At 33.0% G+C, this 15886-nt stretch overlaps 2 protein-coding genes across 3 annotated transcripts; one reads left to right on the top strand and one right to left on the bottom strand.

Annotated features, from left to right (window-relative positions):
* Positions 1-3542: 3542 nt before the first annotated feature.
* On the top strand, positions 3543-9178 carry LOC114755978 (E3 ubiquitin-protein ligase CHIP). 2 transcript variants are annotated; one of them, XM_028944885.1, is made up of 8 exons: positions 3543-3704; positions 3832-3899; positions 4014-4077; positions 5843-5914; positions 7885-8018; positions 8238-8391; positions 8544-8654; positions 8739-9178. In XM_028944885.1, the coding sequence occupies exons 1-8, from the start codon at positions 3585-3587 to the stop codon at positions 8862-8864; spliced, it is 849 nt and encodes a 282-aa protein (XP_028800718.1). In that variant the 5' UTR covers positions 3543-3584; the 3' UTR covers positions 8865-9178. The 2 variants fall into 2 exon arrangements, with proteins under 2 accessions (XP_028800718.1, XP_028800719.1); XM_028944886.1 differs by having other exon boundaries at positions 3569-3729.
* A 3130-nt stretch (positions 9179-12308) lies between these two features.
* Positions 12309-15407, bottom strand: LOC114755984 (U-box domain-containing protein 9-like). Its single transcript, XM_028944893.1, has 2 exons — positions 14953-15407; positions 12309-13591 (listed from the first exon to the last, which is right to left on the bottom strand). Exons 1-2 carry the CDS (start codon positions 15265-15267, stop codon positions 12497-12499), a joined length of 1410 nt encoding a protein of 469 aa, XP_028800726.1. The 5' UTR covers positions 15268-15407; the 3' UTR covers positions 12309-12496.
* Between the last annotated feature and the right edge of the window lie 479 nt (positions 15408-15886).

The following is a 15886-nucleotide window of genomic DNA, read 5'->3' on the forward strand; positions in this document are numbered from 1 at the left end:
AATAGCCTTATAACCTAACAAGATAAGAACAGGAAATCTTCTCTCAAGTGGAAAGTCAAAATTCGGAAGTTAATTGTAATTTTTGGTTGATAATGTTTACCCCTTAAGTCAAAAATAAAGTTGATAATTGTTAAATTGATTTTAGGTGAATGTATAACGAATTTCATTTTTTTGTCAAAAAAAAAACACAATGAATTTCATTTTATTTTATTATGAAGTTCATTTATCATCACTTTTTTTTCTGAGTATATTAGTTATTACATCTTTTAACACAGGAAAAATAATAATAATAGAAAATAACCAAAATAACGAAGTTGTGAATCGCCCAATTAAAGCAAGCTGTCATAAACTGACGTGCTCGAGCAGTAGTTTATCCTTCGTGGACCTAGCACTTTAGGTTTTAATTTTACATTGGACCCGACTAGTTCAATCCCATTGTAGGCCTACGATGGTAATAGGGATTGTATTACCAAGAGAATGATGTTTGGTTGCTTTTTTAGTATGATAATAAAATTTACCATTGTAATGATAATTATCAAAAATTTGGTAATATCCATTCACGTCTCCCCCCTTATGAATACTTATTACCACCTTATTGTATATTTTGAAAAGTCTTATTTGCCTATCATATCCAATGTAAAAAGACACAAAACACCCTCAATCCCTACCCTTCATCTTCTATTTCTTGGACTTTTTCTGCAGCCTCTGTCTCACTCACCTCCATTGTTGTTGGCATCATTTCGACGCCCCACCACCTCCTTCCTTTGCCTCCACCATCTTCTTCAACGTCGACAAAGCCTATTCCTTCAACATCGGCAAAGCTTCATTTCCTAATAATGATTCCTTTTCGCAATCACACTTCATAGCTTTCACCTCAGACATTCGATCTCAAAACAAAGTAATTGAAAAATGATGTACGAAGAGAAGGACCGATAGTTTTGATTTTTCCAAAGACCCAAATTTGATTCCAAATCTATATTGTTAGTTTTGATTTGTCATTCTGTGTTTTAGTCAGTTAATTCTAAAAAATTGGATCCAAATCTGTATAGTTTGTGGTCAGACTTTGTGATTCATGAATTTTTATTTTATATTGAAATCAATGTCATGGTCTGTTTCCCTTTTCATTTTATCTATTGCCGTTGAAGAAATACGAAAATATGAGGCAAATGTGTTTTTTTGTTGTTGGATGAGGATATTTTGGTCTTTTTATTTGTTTACATTTTTAATTTATCATAAAAATTAATTTTTCTTTTACACATGTCCAATGTCATATCAAACATTTTGATGGAAATCAAAATTGCATTACATCTTATTACATTGCAGTGCATTGCATGGTAGAGGGTATATGCAATTGAACCAAATAGGCCCATAATGTGACAAAAAAATGTCCATTATGAATGTGCATGTCATAAGATTATGGAAAAATGAAACAAAAATGACACTTCAACTTAAAATTTCAAAATAGTCACTTGAATAAGTAAAATCTCAATTTAGGTATAGGTGACCAATTTGAGATTTACAAATTTGCTGAAATGACCATCTTGCCTTTTATTTTTTATTGTTGTTAAAAAACCAAATATCCTTACCAGCCAATCAGTCACCAGAGCTCAAATGCCGGTAATAGTCGCTAGAGCTCAAGTGGCCGTATACATTGAAGCTCTGGCGGTCGGCAACTATTCTTTTAGAAATTTTTACAAGGTCAGTAACATGGTTAACAAGTTCTATAATGTTATTAACTAATTCGATATAATAGTTAATAATAGGTTTTCTAGGAAGTTCAAAAAGTAGCATTTTTATAACTTCAGTATCGTTAACAAGTTCCGTAACTTGATTAACAAATTTAGTATAACATTTAACAACAAATTTTCTGAAAAATTCAAAAAGTGACTTTTACAACTTTAGTAACGCGGTTAACAAATCATGTAACGATATTAATAACTCTCACAACTATAATGGTTGCCTAATAAGTGGGAAAATTTTGTACCACCTTCATAGGGAACTAATATTAAAGACATCAACTTTTATAAGAGTTGTTAATATCATTACATTACTTGTTAACTCTATTACTAAAGTTGTAAAAATGTCACTTTTTGAATTTCCTAGAAAACCTGTTATTAAATGCTATATTGAACTTGTTAATAGAATCACAAACTTATTAACGATACTAATAAAAGTTGTAAAAATGTTACTTTTTAAATTTTCTGAAAAAACCTGTTATTAATTGTTATACTGAACTTGTTAATAACATTACAAAACTTATTAATAATATTACAAAACTTATTAATCATGTTCCTGAAATTGTAAAAATTTTTAAACAATTATTTGCTTACTGTTGGCACCAAAATTTTTAGCGACTGACCAGCCAGTAAGGGTCTTTGATTTTTTAAAAACAATTAAAAAAAAGTGCAATATGGTCATTTCAACAAATTTGCAAATTCCAAATTAGTCACTTGTACCTAAATTAGGATTTTGCTTATTCAAGTGACCATTTTGGGATTTCTAAGCTTAAGTGTCATTTTTGTGTCATTTTCCCTAAGATTATTGGCATCAATGCTTTTTAGTGAGATTTAAATAAATAGAGAGAATTATAATAAGATCCTAAAAAATAAAATAATAACTAAAAAATCCTAATAATGATAAATTTTAGAATAAAAAATAACAACTTTTGGGATTTATTTTGTAATTTTTTGACCTCATTATAATTCTTCCATTTAAGCTGGGTCTAGAGTTAACCAAAAAGTATAAATTATAAATAATATAACTCACTATAGATTAAAAAAATACCTTTTTAAATTTATTTTTGATAAATTTATACTTTTTAGTTAATTAGAAATACTTTTTAGTTATTTTATATTCAAAACTTGTTGTTCACGCCGATTGTGGAAAAAAGTTTTTCGGGAATCAATCACTATCTCATTTTACGCTATGAATGTGAAAAAAGTTTCAATTCAAAATTTATTATTTGACAATCAAGACTTATTATTTCTAGACGAACTATTGTTACAACTTGGAATTTTTTTTTTTATGTAAACAAAGTTTGTTTGTTCCTTGGCTATCCTTATTGTTTTTTTATTTTTAAAGGTCATTATTTGTTATTTTTCCTAAATTTTTTTTTTCAATCTCATTTATCATTAATTTCTTCTGAGGATATTAGTTTTTTTTTTTTTTTTAGGGAAGCATATTAGTTTCTTTAACCCAAGGAAAAGATTACGTAATAATAAAATAAAATAGCCAAAATAATAAAGCGAGGTTGCAAACCGCCCAATGAAAGCGAGCTGTCATGAAGTCAGGTGCTCGGGCTGCGAGTTGATTTTTCGTGGACCTAAATCTTGAAATGAAAAGTCAATACAATTCTAAGCTTCTGTTTTGCTGAGTTCGATCCTCTTCTCGTTTTGGCGCTGGCTTTCGCCTGGAAAATTCTGGACGATTCTCTCCTCTCGTTCTGCTCCTTTCTTCTCCAACCATAGTTGTTCATAATACTGACATACATATATTTCTTTCATAGGTTTATAGCCCCAGAGAGTTTTTTTTTAAGGGGGGAGGGGGAGAGAGAGAAATTGAAAGGGACATAGAATTTTCCAACTATGGGGCCAAATGCAGGTTCTTTGTCGGCGGTGGCGAAACAGGCGGAGCAACTTCGAATAAACGGCAATAATTATTTCAAGAAAGATCGGTTCGGAGCTGCCATCGATGCTTATACGGAGGTATTTTTCGGATTTGGATTTTGATGTATATCGACCTATGTTACCGTTGTCTTATTGGCAAAGATCGAACTTCCTGATGTTAATTGTTTTTTCTTTTTCATTTATTGATGCCGTTTTGTTGTCAAAGGCAATTACTCTAATGCCCAACAATCCGGTTTATTTCACGAATCGTGCTCTATGCCATCGCAAGCGGAAGTATGTATGGAGACCATCTAATTTGATTTTGCTCTTTGTCTGTAATTTCATGAACTGAAATTGGTTTTCTTGTTTCTTTTATGTGTGTCGTTTGTTGGTCCGGTGTTCTTGCAGTGACTGGACAAGAGTGGAGGAAGATTGTCGGAAAGCTATTCAACTAAATCACAATTCAGTCAAGGTTGTTGTGATCCCCTTGTAATTATATAGTATTTCAAGCCTTCAACGTGTCTAATATTGATTTGCTTACATTTCCTCACTGATAAATCATCTCGCACGTTGGAATCGAGTGTGCTGCGTATTTAATTTAGCCTGGGATATAGCTATTGTTCTAGATTTTGAATGGCTCTATTGCTTTCATAATAGCATGTTGAAATGTTGAAATGTGAAGTACTTCTTTACTTCTATTTTTTCTTTGCAAGAATTTGGAGAACTGGGCTATTGGATGCTGGTTGAAATCTTTTGATTAGATCACTGATGCAAACATAAAGCGGAATGATGAGTGAGATATGAAGTCATAATTACTTTCCAAGTTAACGCTGAAGTTTCTGTATGGTGCGCTTTTTATTACATATTCAGATGAACTCTAGTGATATTTAATAGTTGCGCTGGAATCTTATCCTTTTGGGTGATTTTTCTGGGTGTACCATGCGGTCTCTTTCTTCAATGTGTATGGTGTAAGGTGTTAGATCTGATTTATGCTTGGTGGAGGCAAAAATAAATGAATAATCCGGAGAAACATAGTGCCATTTTATAGGTTAACTAACATCCTCTCTTTTCTGTTGGTTACTTTTTCACTTCTTCCAAGCAAGCCATAGAAATAGTGATATTTCCTAAATTGCCTTGGTTTGAGAAGCAAGGTAATTATTTCCTTGTTTCTTGTGTTTCTTCTTTTGTAACTCTTAAAAAATTGTTGGTATGGTCATTTTGTCTTTCGGGAATTTTGCTGCCTGATCATGTTTTTTCTACGTTAGTTGCATGATACTTCTATGCTTTCAGAATATTGTTTTTTTTAATGCTGCTTCTGGAGTGTAACTTCTGAGTGAATCATGCATATTATGAGATTACTTCTTGCGACAAACATCTAAGATGAAACCGTTGGCAAATTTAGTGAAAATCTTTCTGATTAAACCTTAGAATAATTGACTATGCACAAGCATTATTATTTATTGTGATCATGTTAGTTACACATTTTATGGTTTAGAACTTGTAATTATTCCAAGTAGAGTCGATTTCATTGCTTCCATCATGCCCATTGTCCTGTGACGAAAGCTACATGTAATTTGAAATATAAAGGCTCTTTTGTTGTGAAGGTTTTGTGCTGTTAGCTGTCATGCTATTTTTATCTTTTACAACTCAAATGTATTCTATCCGTAACTTTGTAATATTCTCAAATTTAGATTCTCTGGAAAATAATATTTAAAATTATGCTGCAAAGAAGGGCATTAAAGGTAGCTTTTTATGAGCCAAATAACTCATATTGTGCATTTCCCTTTTCACCCATCATATGAAGGTCAATCGGCAGATCCACTTTTGTTTGGTTTTGGTTTTGTTGCAGGTTAGATATATCTAGAGTATTTTCTTTTCCAGATAAGGATTACCATTAATTGTGTATGTTGATAGTGTGATAGTGTTAATTATATTTTACACAACAGATAGAGTGGAAAACATTGGCCTTAAAGCTATATTATCTTGTATACAATTTCATTGTTTTGATCTAACCTTTGGAAGAATATTATTGGTATATTTTCTTGAGAATGGGGTATAGAGGTTTGCATGAAAGGTGTGTACTGTTTAATAGAAACAATGGCCGGAAGATAGTCTTTGACTATGGTACATTGTATGTAACAATAGTTGCATTCTCTTCATATGTATTGTTACTGCCAACACATTATTTTTTTTGGAGTATCTCGTACCTATTTAGATTTCTTTTTGCTAAATCACAGGCCCACTATATGTTGGGACTTGCTTTGCTGCAGAGACAAGAATATGCAAAGGGAATAGCAGAATTAGAGAAGGTTTGTGGCTATTGAAGCCTCCTTCTATATATTTGTTTTGTTATAAGTGTTTCTGTTGCTAGCAACTTAGAGATTTATGGCTTCTTTGAAAAAGTATGATTGTTCGTTAAAAAAGGTATTTTCAATTGCTACTTTTGTGCATTTAACTGCAAATCACTTCGTTTGATGCGGAAGTAAAACCACAATCACTCAAAAAAATAAAACGGTGTGGTATTGATAAGAATTTAGTCAAGATAAAGTTGTCAACAAAGTCATAGTTCAATCTCCTGATGAGGTTCCTAGTCTGCTTGCACAACCTAAAGAAAATATTGATTTGACTCTTTTACTTATAAGTAACGAGAATGATATGGACTAGCGGGCATCACTTCTCTAAATTTCTATAGGGGTGATCAGAAATTGAATGTAGTAAAAACTCACGAGGCTTCCTGTGAACAATATGGGTATGAATTAGAGAAAAAGTTGCAATCTGCATGTGTTGCTTATTTCAATTTATCTGACAGACTACTTGATAATTTTTATCCAGAGGAGCTTCAATGCAGAGGGAAGCTTTACTCTTTTTGTTTTTTAGGGTAACAAAGTGAGTTGTTGCTTATTTAAGTTTACCTGTACTTGGATACCTCTGATTTTTGAGAAACATTGCAGGAATGCAAAATTATTCCAATAGAAGTTTTTATGGAAAGAATGATGAGTCCTTCTATTCATTTAACAATTAGTGGAAGGACATCACCATGAATAATGCCTTAATGAAATCTTTACTCTTTAGCAGTATTTATATTCCATCTTTGCTTTTTGACTCCCAAGTCTCCCATGTTTTAGAACCCATGATGATAATGTTTGAAACAAATATGATGGCAATGCATTGCATGGATTCAAGATTCCATGCAGCCCTATCGTTATACTCCAGTATCTTGGATGCTCGTTTCTAGAATGCATAAATTTTTGTGATGTCAGAAACAAGGACTTGGAGATTTTACGCTATTAGTTCTGTTTTTTCTGTGTAAATATGTAGTTAATATGATTCCAAATTTGAGAATATTGAATATTTGGATATTTGATAGCAAAGAAAGTTACGTTTACCATGTACTGACTGCTAACCCGTTAACTATTATGTACATGAATATACAGCAATGGCATGCGCTTAAGAGCATGTTCAAAATTGAGGAAAACGCTAATATGGATGACTGTTTGACTTAACCTGCTATTTCAGCTTTTCACTCTCCTTTCTTCTTGCATAATTCACTTGTTTGTTTACTTTTTTCTTTTGGGTGATGCATTCGGCTTAAATTTGTTATGATCTGTTGTTAGTGGCAAATAATGCTTGAGCTAAATGGAAAGCAATCCATCATCAAACCTAATATTGGCGAGATGCTGTAAAATCCTAGTGCTTATTCTTGTTCTGTCTTGCAAGTTGAAATCCTACTTTGCCTGGTGTAGTGGGAGAATGGTATTTGTTTATGTTGTATAAAGTATCGTTATATTATAGATACTTTCTGATAAATTAAAGCTTTTTCTTTCGACTTGTTTGGTTTAGTTGTCATGTTTTTCTTCTGGTATGCATGGAAAAGAGTTTGCATTGGCTGGAGGGCTAGAGAAAAGTCTTTTTCCTCTGCCTGCCCCCATTTTCTTTGCTGGTTTGTGTCTTGCGCGATCTTGTGTTATAGAATGCATTTGTCTAGCTGGTACCCTGCGAATTAATTTGTGCAGGTTTGCATCTGCCTGCTTTGTTTCATTCAGTAGTAATGTTTCTTTTTTAACCCCCGCGGTGGGTTCCTTGTGCTCCTGGGCTGCTGAGTGCCATGGTATTTATTGGCCAAAAAGTAAATTAATAAAGGGACGCTGGTTGCTTCTCTAGATTTTTGGCATGATATCTAATTAAATTGACTTGACCGTAGTGCATACGTGCTTCTATTTTTCTCTTTACTTTTTGCATGATGATTTCTTATACTGATTATAAAGTCATTTAATAATAGGCTTTAGATCTTGGGAGGGGAGCCAATCCTAAGGGCTATATGGTAGAAGAGATCTGGCAGGAGCTATCGAAAGCAAAATACCTAGAATGGGAACGTTCATCTACCGAGCGATCATGGGAATTGCAGAGCTTGAAGTATGTTTTCTGGTGATTGTCAAACCTATTGACCATTGGACATTCGTTAATGCTGGGTGAACAATGAATTCCATATCAAATTTGAAATCAGCTACTTCATGAATTGTGTTTATGCGCCTGATTAGCTAATTCTTATATATTTATTTGTTGAAAAGTAGTATCCACTTTGCTTGTCTAGTTGTTATCAGCTGCTTCATGTAATGTCTGTCTCTGTCTCAGAGAAGCTTGCGAGTCTGCTTTAAAGGAAAGGAGTCTACATGGCATCTCCCAAGAGGAAGGCTTGATAGATGAAGATCCAACCACCCTTTCAGAACAGCTCGAGGCTTTAGGAAGAGTGTTTGGTAAAGCTGCAGAGGACGATACACCCACTGAGGTGAATACATTGGCTTGTCTCTGACTACTTGTCTACCAAAACCATCCATACACCCTTCCCGCGCCTTTTTTTTTTTTTCCCTCCTTTCCTTTCTTGATATTTTTTTAATGCTTGGTTGTTTACCTTTTGGTTTGGCATTTTGAGTATAACAGGTGCCAGATCACCTTTGCTGTAGAATTACGCTTGAACTTTTCCGGGATCCTGTCATCACTCCTAGTGGTCTTACGTATGAGAGGGCAGTGATTCTTGACCATCTTGAAAAGGTACGCGGTTTGTATGTCCCTGTAAATAAAATGTTTTCAATAGTTTAAAGTCATTACGCGGTTTCTAAACTCTACCAAACGTAGGTGGGTAGGTTTGATCCAGTCACCCGAGAACCGCTTAATCCATCCCAGTTAGTACCAAACTTGGCCATAAAGGAAGCAGTCCGGGCATTCTTGGATAAACATGGATGGGCCTACAAGATAGACTAACCTATGATTTATGTTAACAACTGAGAGGTGTTGGTAGTTCCTCGTGTGCTTGATGTTTGGTAATCATTGTTTGTAGTTCCATGCGGTGCCTGTTGTGAACAAAAGGGTTAAATGTTGTCTAAAAATGTACATATAACTATAATTGACTGTTTTTTTGCAATATGTACATAGTAGTCTGCTTGATCATATTAAATGCTCACAGAACAGTTGCTTTTTTATTTGTGTACTTAGGAAAAAAAGACTTTTCAGACTATTTGAGTCCATTTTGCTGGTTGGCTCTGTGGGCTTATTCAATTTCTCATATTTTTCGGTCATCTTGATCACCTACCTTGTGGAACAGGTAGTCATGTCCTTGCAAGATTCAATTTTGGCTCAGATGTAATATTCTATCTTAATCAGCATTAACTCAGTCTGTGTGTGGTTTCATATTAGAAACAAGCGATGCTATTATAATGTGGCATTAACTCTTCAGTGCCTTATCTATTTGCACATGATCAGCTCTAATACATCTTATAATTGCATTAGCTTTTTTTTTTTTTTCCCAATCTTTTGAATACACATTACGTTGTACTACCTCCGTTCTTTATTATAAGAACTTGTTTAACTTTTAATTTGATCTTAAATATAAGACTCCAATCCACTTTGTCTATCATATTTATTCATTTTTTCCAAAGTAATCCTTGAAATAATTATACATATAAAATGTTTCATCTAATAGTAACTTTAGTTAATATGCATAATTAGTAAGGATGTTTTAGTAAAGATAACACCTATTTATAACAAGTAACTAATTTAACTAATTTCTTTAATATCTCTAAATTAGTCAACTAGGTCTTATAATAAGAACCAGAAGTAGTATTTGTGAATGTAAAAGAATTAAGTTGCCAAATATACGTTTTATTATAACATGAAAAGTTATCAGTAGAGTCTCTAGAAAAATATTACTATTTACAGTTTGAAAATTCTTTTATAGTAATCTGATCATGGCATTAGAAATAAGTAATAATTAAATGAATTTATATTATTAAATTTTTTAGATTGATATTACTGGCATTACCCGTAACTTAGAAAAGAAGCATGTAATTTTGGAAAGTTTCAGTAGAGAAAAGAAAAGCTTGTGGAATAGCCAAACGACTTTAATTTCAAGGTTTGGCAGCTCACGGGTATGGATGGTCTCAGCCGTTTCTTCCTTAAAAACAGGCAAATACATCATATGTGGGGGCAACGTTCAAATTGTTCAACACGGAATGCCCCAGTTTGGTTTAACTGATAAGGATATGATGCCTATTTTATAGGGTATGGTTTCAATTTTATTATTAATGAGATGATTTTATTGGTGAATAGTTTGTACATATCATCACATATATGAGTTAACACGGCATTTGATCCATATCTGTTTATATATATAGAGAGAGTTCAAAGCTGTTACATGTAATGTTTATTTTTGTAAATGATTAAATGTATGTAATTTAATGACATTCAATATTATGATTTATTTCAACTGCTATGTTTCTTGGTTAAAAAAAAATTATGCAGTTAGTAATAAATTGTGAAATATAAAAAATGTTGACTTTTTACATTTTTAATGGTAAGGGGTAATATTATTACGATTTTAAGCTTTTTTTTTAAGTAAATTTGCGTACCAAACAACTTTTGAATGCCTAGTAAAAATGTTTGAGACAAATTTACATCTGAACATTTTATTTTGCCAAAAAGATCAAATTGCTTATATCAAATTTTCTAATAAATCAATGAGTTAATTCTAGTCAAAAGAATTAATCTCTCACAATGTGATGATTTAATGTTCGAATTTTACTAAGAGAAATGTCTATATTTAGTACCTCACAATGTATATGGTGTAGTGGAAAAAGAAAAATTTTCCAATCAAATCATGGGTAAAATAAAGCAAAAGAGGCTAGTCCCTCCTAATGTTAATAAATCAAAGTATAAATTTCTATTGAAAGATATGTCCATATTTAATACTGATAATACCTCAAACAAAATTCCCTCTAATAAGAGGATATATTTGCCAAGCAAAATTCTCCAATCAAATATTGTCATGTGGAATTTTGTTAAAATAAAAATGGGTAAATTGACATTGATAAAATTTCAAATTTTTATCGGACAATTATTAGTAATAAATATTACACATGGCAAAGTGTAATTGGAGAATTTTTTTTATACAAGTAATTGGAAAACTCAACCTAATGGATATAAATAACGACATGTAAGTTTTGTCCAAAATTAAATTATTAAAAACTAAAAATTTTATTCTGTGCAGAAAACAGGGAGATTAAAAAACACACAAAAGGAATCAGCTGAAAAAAAAAATACATAAAAAGAAAAAAAAATTGAATCGACCTGGGAGAAAAAGCCTTAAAATATGGGAACAATTAGAAGCCATACGCGCCTTAAAATGGGCACCCTGCTCTGTCGGCTGGGACACTAGCATATATTTTACAAAGTAAGTTTTTATAGATGTTTTATTTTCTATCAAAATTATAAAATTAATTTGTTTTAAATTTAAAATTTCCTATTTGTGTGTGTGTGTGTGTGTGTGTGTGTGTCTCCATGCTACTTGTCAATTTTATCCTATGGAAGTACATTTTTCCCTTTCATGAAGCATGCTTATGTTATAAATAGGCATAGATACATATTAGGGACCATCATAATGAGCATATTGGTGCAAAGTTTTTTTGGCTTGAAAATATATTTATTATATATATTTATAAATTTAAATCATTATAAAAAAATTATAAAAGTAAGAATGAATGAAATTATTTACCAACAATAAGTTAATTTCAGAAACCACCATTTTATGAGGTAATTATTCGTCTCAAATAGCTTACTCAGAAAGAAATATTTTACCTTTCCCCATATAAATCAAATTATATATTGACTAACTAGACAGTAAACTCCAAATATGCATTATATGAAAATATATTTATATATATCACTTATAAATAGTGTAGTTTTTCAAAAAAATTATTAGAAATATAGATTTATCTTTCCTAGAAAAAATGATAATTAAGAACTCATAACTTATATTAGTGACAGAAATATTTTTTAAAAAGAAATATTTTTTTTATTATTGTAGCAATAAATCTTCATAATTCATTTTCCTAAAACTATCTCTCACACTCTTCAAAATTTCAACGTAATTTCTTTATATTATAAAGATATTTCGAAATTACTATCATCTCTAGATAAAAATTACCTCCAGAAAGATTAAATTCCTTTGATTGAGATTTATATTCACCAAGAATTATTACAAACCAAGACATTTAAAGAAGGTAAAGTATGGAACCATATATCCTGCTATGAAGGGTTTTACGCATTCTCTGATATCTTTATTGCTAGGAAAGTTGAAGTTAGTACAATTTGTAAAACTGCAAATACTATTAAAAGAATAATTGAATTGGATTATAAGAAGATTCCTTCTACTAAAAGAGCACTGGATTCACTTTATTGAGTTGCTAATGAGTAATAACTCCTGAACATGGCAATGACTTGACTCAAAAGAATTTACAAAATTTGGTGAGAGACAAATTTACTTTCTTTTTTTCTCCCCACTTTCAACAACTTAACCTGGGAAAAACAGAAGCAGAATATACACAGTAATAATGACACTATTATGCAGTATGTGTAATATTAACAGCCCTATTCAGTCTCTCAAGAATTCCACTAGCCTTCCTCTTAGCCCTTGAAGTTCCATTCAATGCAAGATCAGTGATAGTTTTAAAGGTAATCTCCTCTTCTTTTATCTCCTTCAACTTTGCTCTGTCATACTGACATATAGTTTGAAGAATAGCTATGCAGTTCTCCTTGTTTCTTTCACAATTGCTCTCCCTCATGATGCTAAGCAAGTTAGGAACAGCTGCAAGATCTACCATGTCCTGAACAGCCTTTTGATGACTCGAGAGCAGTGCGAGGATCGCGAGCAATTCGTCTACGTAAACCCGGCTTGAGATCTTCCTCAGTATAACACCTACTGCCCCTTCCCTCACTGCTCTTGCCTTGTTCTCATGAACCACACACAAGGTGAAAAGTGCTGAAGCAGCATCTTTCATGGCTAAAGGATGGCCTTCTTCTAACAGGTCAATTAATGGCTTTAAGGCACCGGATTTACCTATAAGCTCCTTGTTTGAGTCTAGAGCAGATAAAGTGAAGAGGGTAGCTGCAGAATTGCTTCTAGTTTCTATAGTTCCTGACTTTAAGGCCTTCACAAGGAGTGGAATCACCAAGGGAGTTTCTGCGACAAGTTTCTTGTTGTCGTCATGGATTGAGATGTTCAAAAGTGTTGTGATCACGTCTTCTTGGAGATCAGGATGGATGTTGTTAAAAGAGTCGCTTGCAGAGATTGGTTTGAGAATCTCAGAAATGGCTTGTGAAGTTTCACCAAAGAGTGTTCTGTACAAAGGCATCTTCTTTGTCAATAACCGAAGCTGCTTTGCGGCTGCTTTCTCCTCAGAAAGTGATGATGAGGACATTTTCTCAAGCAGAGAATGAAAATGATCACGATCTGCTTTTGTTATTATCTCTTCCTCATTGTAAACATAGTGAAGTTGGTTGGATAATTCCACCCCATGGTTCTTGCACCACTGTTCTATCATCTCCCTTATGAGGTGATTTGGAGTTAGGACAGCGTGTGAGAGGACTTGTTGGGTTTGAGGACAAGTTCTGTTCCCAGCTTTCAGCCATTTTTGAATAAAGGGCCTATCATATGTCTGCATAATTGAGATGAACAAAAACTTTAAAAAGAAACTCATATCATTATGCTGATATGTGAAAAAGTTCTTGAATGTCAATATTTACATTAACTTAATAGTAAAGACTCGATTAAAATCATTTTAACTTAGCAGTTAAGTCATTGAGTAAATGTACTCATGAATCATTCCATTATATAATCCTTCAATAGTATCAGTGAACAGAAGAAAGTCCTGGGGCAGAAAGAGAAAAGGGAGCTGGGGAATGTGGGGAAGCAACACTATAGCAATTCACAACAGAAAAGGAAGAGCTCAAAACACTAGAAGTTCATTATTCCCTTTCGGGAAAATTAGTCAAAAAGTTTTAAACAAAGCTACTAATCAACACCGTCGTTCACTAAAGAATCACAATTTAATGGACATAAAGAAAATTATTCTTTCTTCACTTTCCACTTTCTCTTTCCTTCCACGATGGTTAATATACTATTACTACGGTTTTGATTCTTTTTTTTTTTTTTGGGGGGGGGGGGGCCGCTCCCACTCATCCAAATGCAACACTAATGCAAAAAGCTAGCGACAAAATAAGCGGAAGATCCGAAAATTTTAAGTGGATCAAACAAAAAGTGCCAGAAATCACACTTCCAGTGACAGCAACGCGTTAACCGGAAGTTAATTGTATTCTTTAATACCACCAACTACCAGACATCAGAATTCTTGATTACAATCACATAAAGTTAAAAAATTAGTAAATAAATAAATCGCGTGCCACATTGAACAAGAAAAGAAAAACAGGAGAAAACTGATTAGACTTAAAGAAAACAAGACGGGAAAAGAAGAGAGAGAGAGAGAGAGAGGGGGGGGGGAACGAAAGCTGAAAGTTTCAAATGGTTAAAATTAAATTGACCTAATTAAATGAACAAGCGGAAAATACTGATTTTCAAGGTTCGGGATAAGGCAATGATGCTGGTAATAAAAACTTATTCTTCTTTCTTTCGCATTAGGCCTTTCAAGTCAAGAAGCACAATTGACAGAAAGGAAAAAAATTATAAAATATAAAATCCAGCTTCTTCACTCCGTTTGGTTGTAGTGACGGGTTGGGAGTATTTGAGAAAGTAATAATAACTGATGAAAAAGAATAAATTCAAAGATTGGTGAGTTAAAGAGTTTCATATTTGAAGGAATCGTGTGTTCTCTCTTGAATTTATGTTGAAAAATGCAAGAAAATCCTTTTTTTCCCAAGGAAAGAAGCGAGATAAGAAAATTATCGCTGGCCCAAAAAGGAAAAAGAAAAACGATCAAACACACAATAATCTATCTAGTTTAGGTTCTTGAATCTACAACCTCTTCTCAGATACCAGACACATTCGAATTATGACACTAACCTTTCCAGAAGCCACAATGACAGGATCTCTCATCAATTCCTTAGAAAGAGGACACTTAAATTCTTCTGGAAAAGCGGAATTTCCGTTTAACTTCAAGGACGAAGATTGTGAAGATGGCGATGACGATGATCTCCTTCGAAGCTTGAGGTCCTTAAGAGCGGAAAGAGCTTCATTAGCTTGATCAATGGTTTGAACGCTGCAATCATCATCATCGACGATGGAGTTCACCAATCTGTTCAACTCCTTCTTCAACTCCGACATCTTCGTCGCCGCCGTCGGATCAGGGTCCACCGCCACCACGCCAGACTTTGCCATGCGATCTGGCGGCAGACGATCGGAGCCGTCGCTTTGAATTTTTATACAAAGAAAGCGAAAATTTGGTTCAGAGGATGGAGAAGTAGAGAATATCAGTCAGTGGGAATACTCGCACTCTGTTTCATTCTCTCTCTTTTACGTGTGCTTCCCTCTTTCTCTCTCTCTCTCTCTATATGTGTGTGTGTGGGTGTATATATATATATATGATTACATATATTTTCCCTATTTACATAATTATATCGATGAATAAATTAAACATTTTTTCGGCGCTTTGGTTCTTTTATTTTTATTGTAGAGAAATGTGTGTGAAAATGCAATGAGAATTGTTACCGTCATTTTATTTTTATTCCATTGTCTATGTTTTTACCAAATCTTTTATTACATATTTGATTTTTTATCATAATTAAAAAGTAATACAAAATGCAAAAATGAATTAAGGATTTTTTTTTAATTATTAGTTAGCACAATCAGCTTGTTTAAGAAGTCTAAGAGGTGTTTGAGGTTAATTGACCTCCAAGTCATTCATTAATCTTACCCTTCAAGTTTGACATTGCCTTTTTGCTTAATTTTGCTTAATCAAGCTTAAAGCGGAAAGAATTTATTCGTCCGAAAAAAAAAG

This window comes from Neltuma alba, unplaced genomic scaffold (genome assembly GCF_004799145.2).
Source record: "Neltuma alba isolate B1F8T4 unplaced genomic scaffold, ASM479914v2 tig00010367_pilon, whole genome shotgun sequence".
In the NCBI taxonomy this organism is placed as follows: Eukaryota; Viridiplantae; Streptophyta; class Magnoliopsida; order Fabales; family Fabaceae; genus Neltuma; species Neltuma alba.

Excerpts from the sequence above, each read along its gene's own strand:
- LOC114755984 (XM_028944893.1), bottom strand. The coding sequence starts at position 15,267 with ATGGCAAAGTCTGGCGTGGTGGCGGTGGACCCTGATCCGACGGCGGCG. Across the intron at positions 13,592-14,952 it reads TCATTGTGGCTTCTGGAAAG|ACATATGATAGGCCCTTTAT; the intron begins GTTAGTGTCATA and ends TCAATTATGCAG.
- LOC114755978 (XM_028944885.1), top strand. The coding sequence starts at position 3,585 with ATGGGGCCAAATGCAGGTTCTTTGTCGGCGGTGGCGAAACAGGCGGAG. Across the intron at positions 3,705-3,831 it reads CCATCGATGCTTATACGGAG|GCAATTACTCTAATGCCCAA; the intron begins GTATTTTTCGGA and ends TTGTTGTCAAAG. Across the intron at positions 3,900-4,013 it reads CTATGCCATCGCAAGCGGAA|TGACTGGACAAGAGTGGAGG; the intron begins GTATGTATGGAG and ends GTGTTCTTGCAG.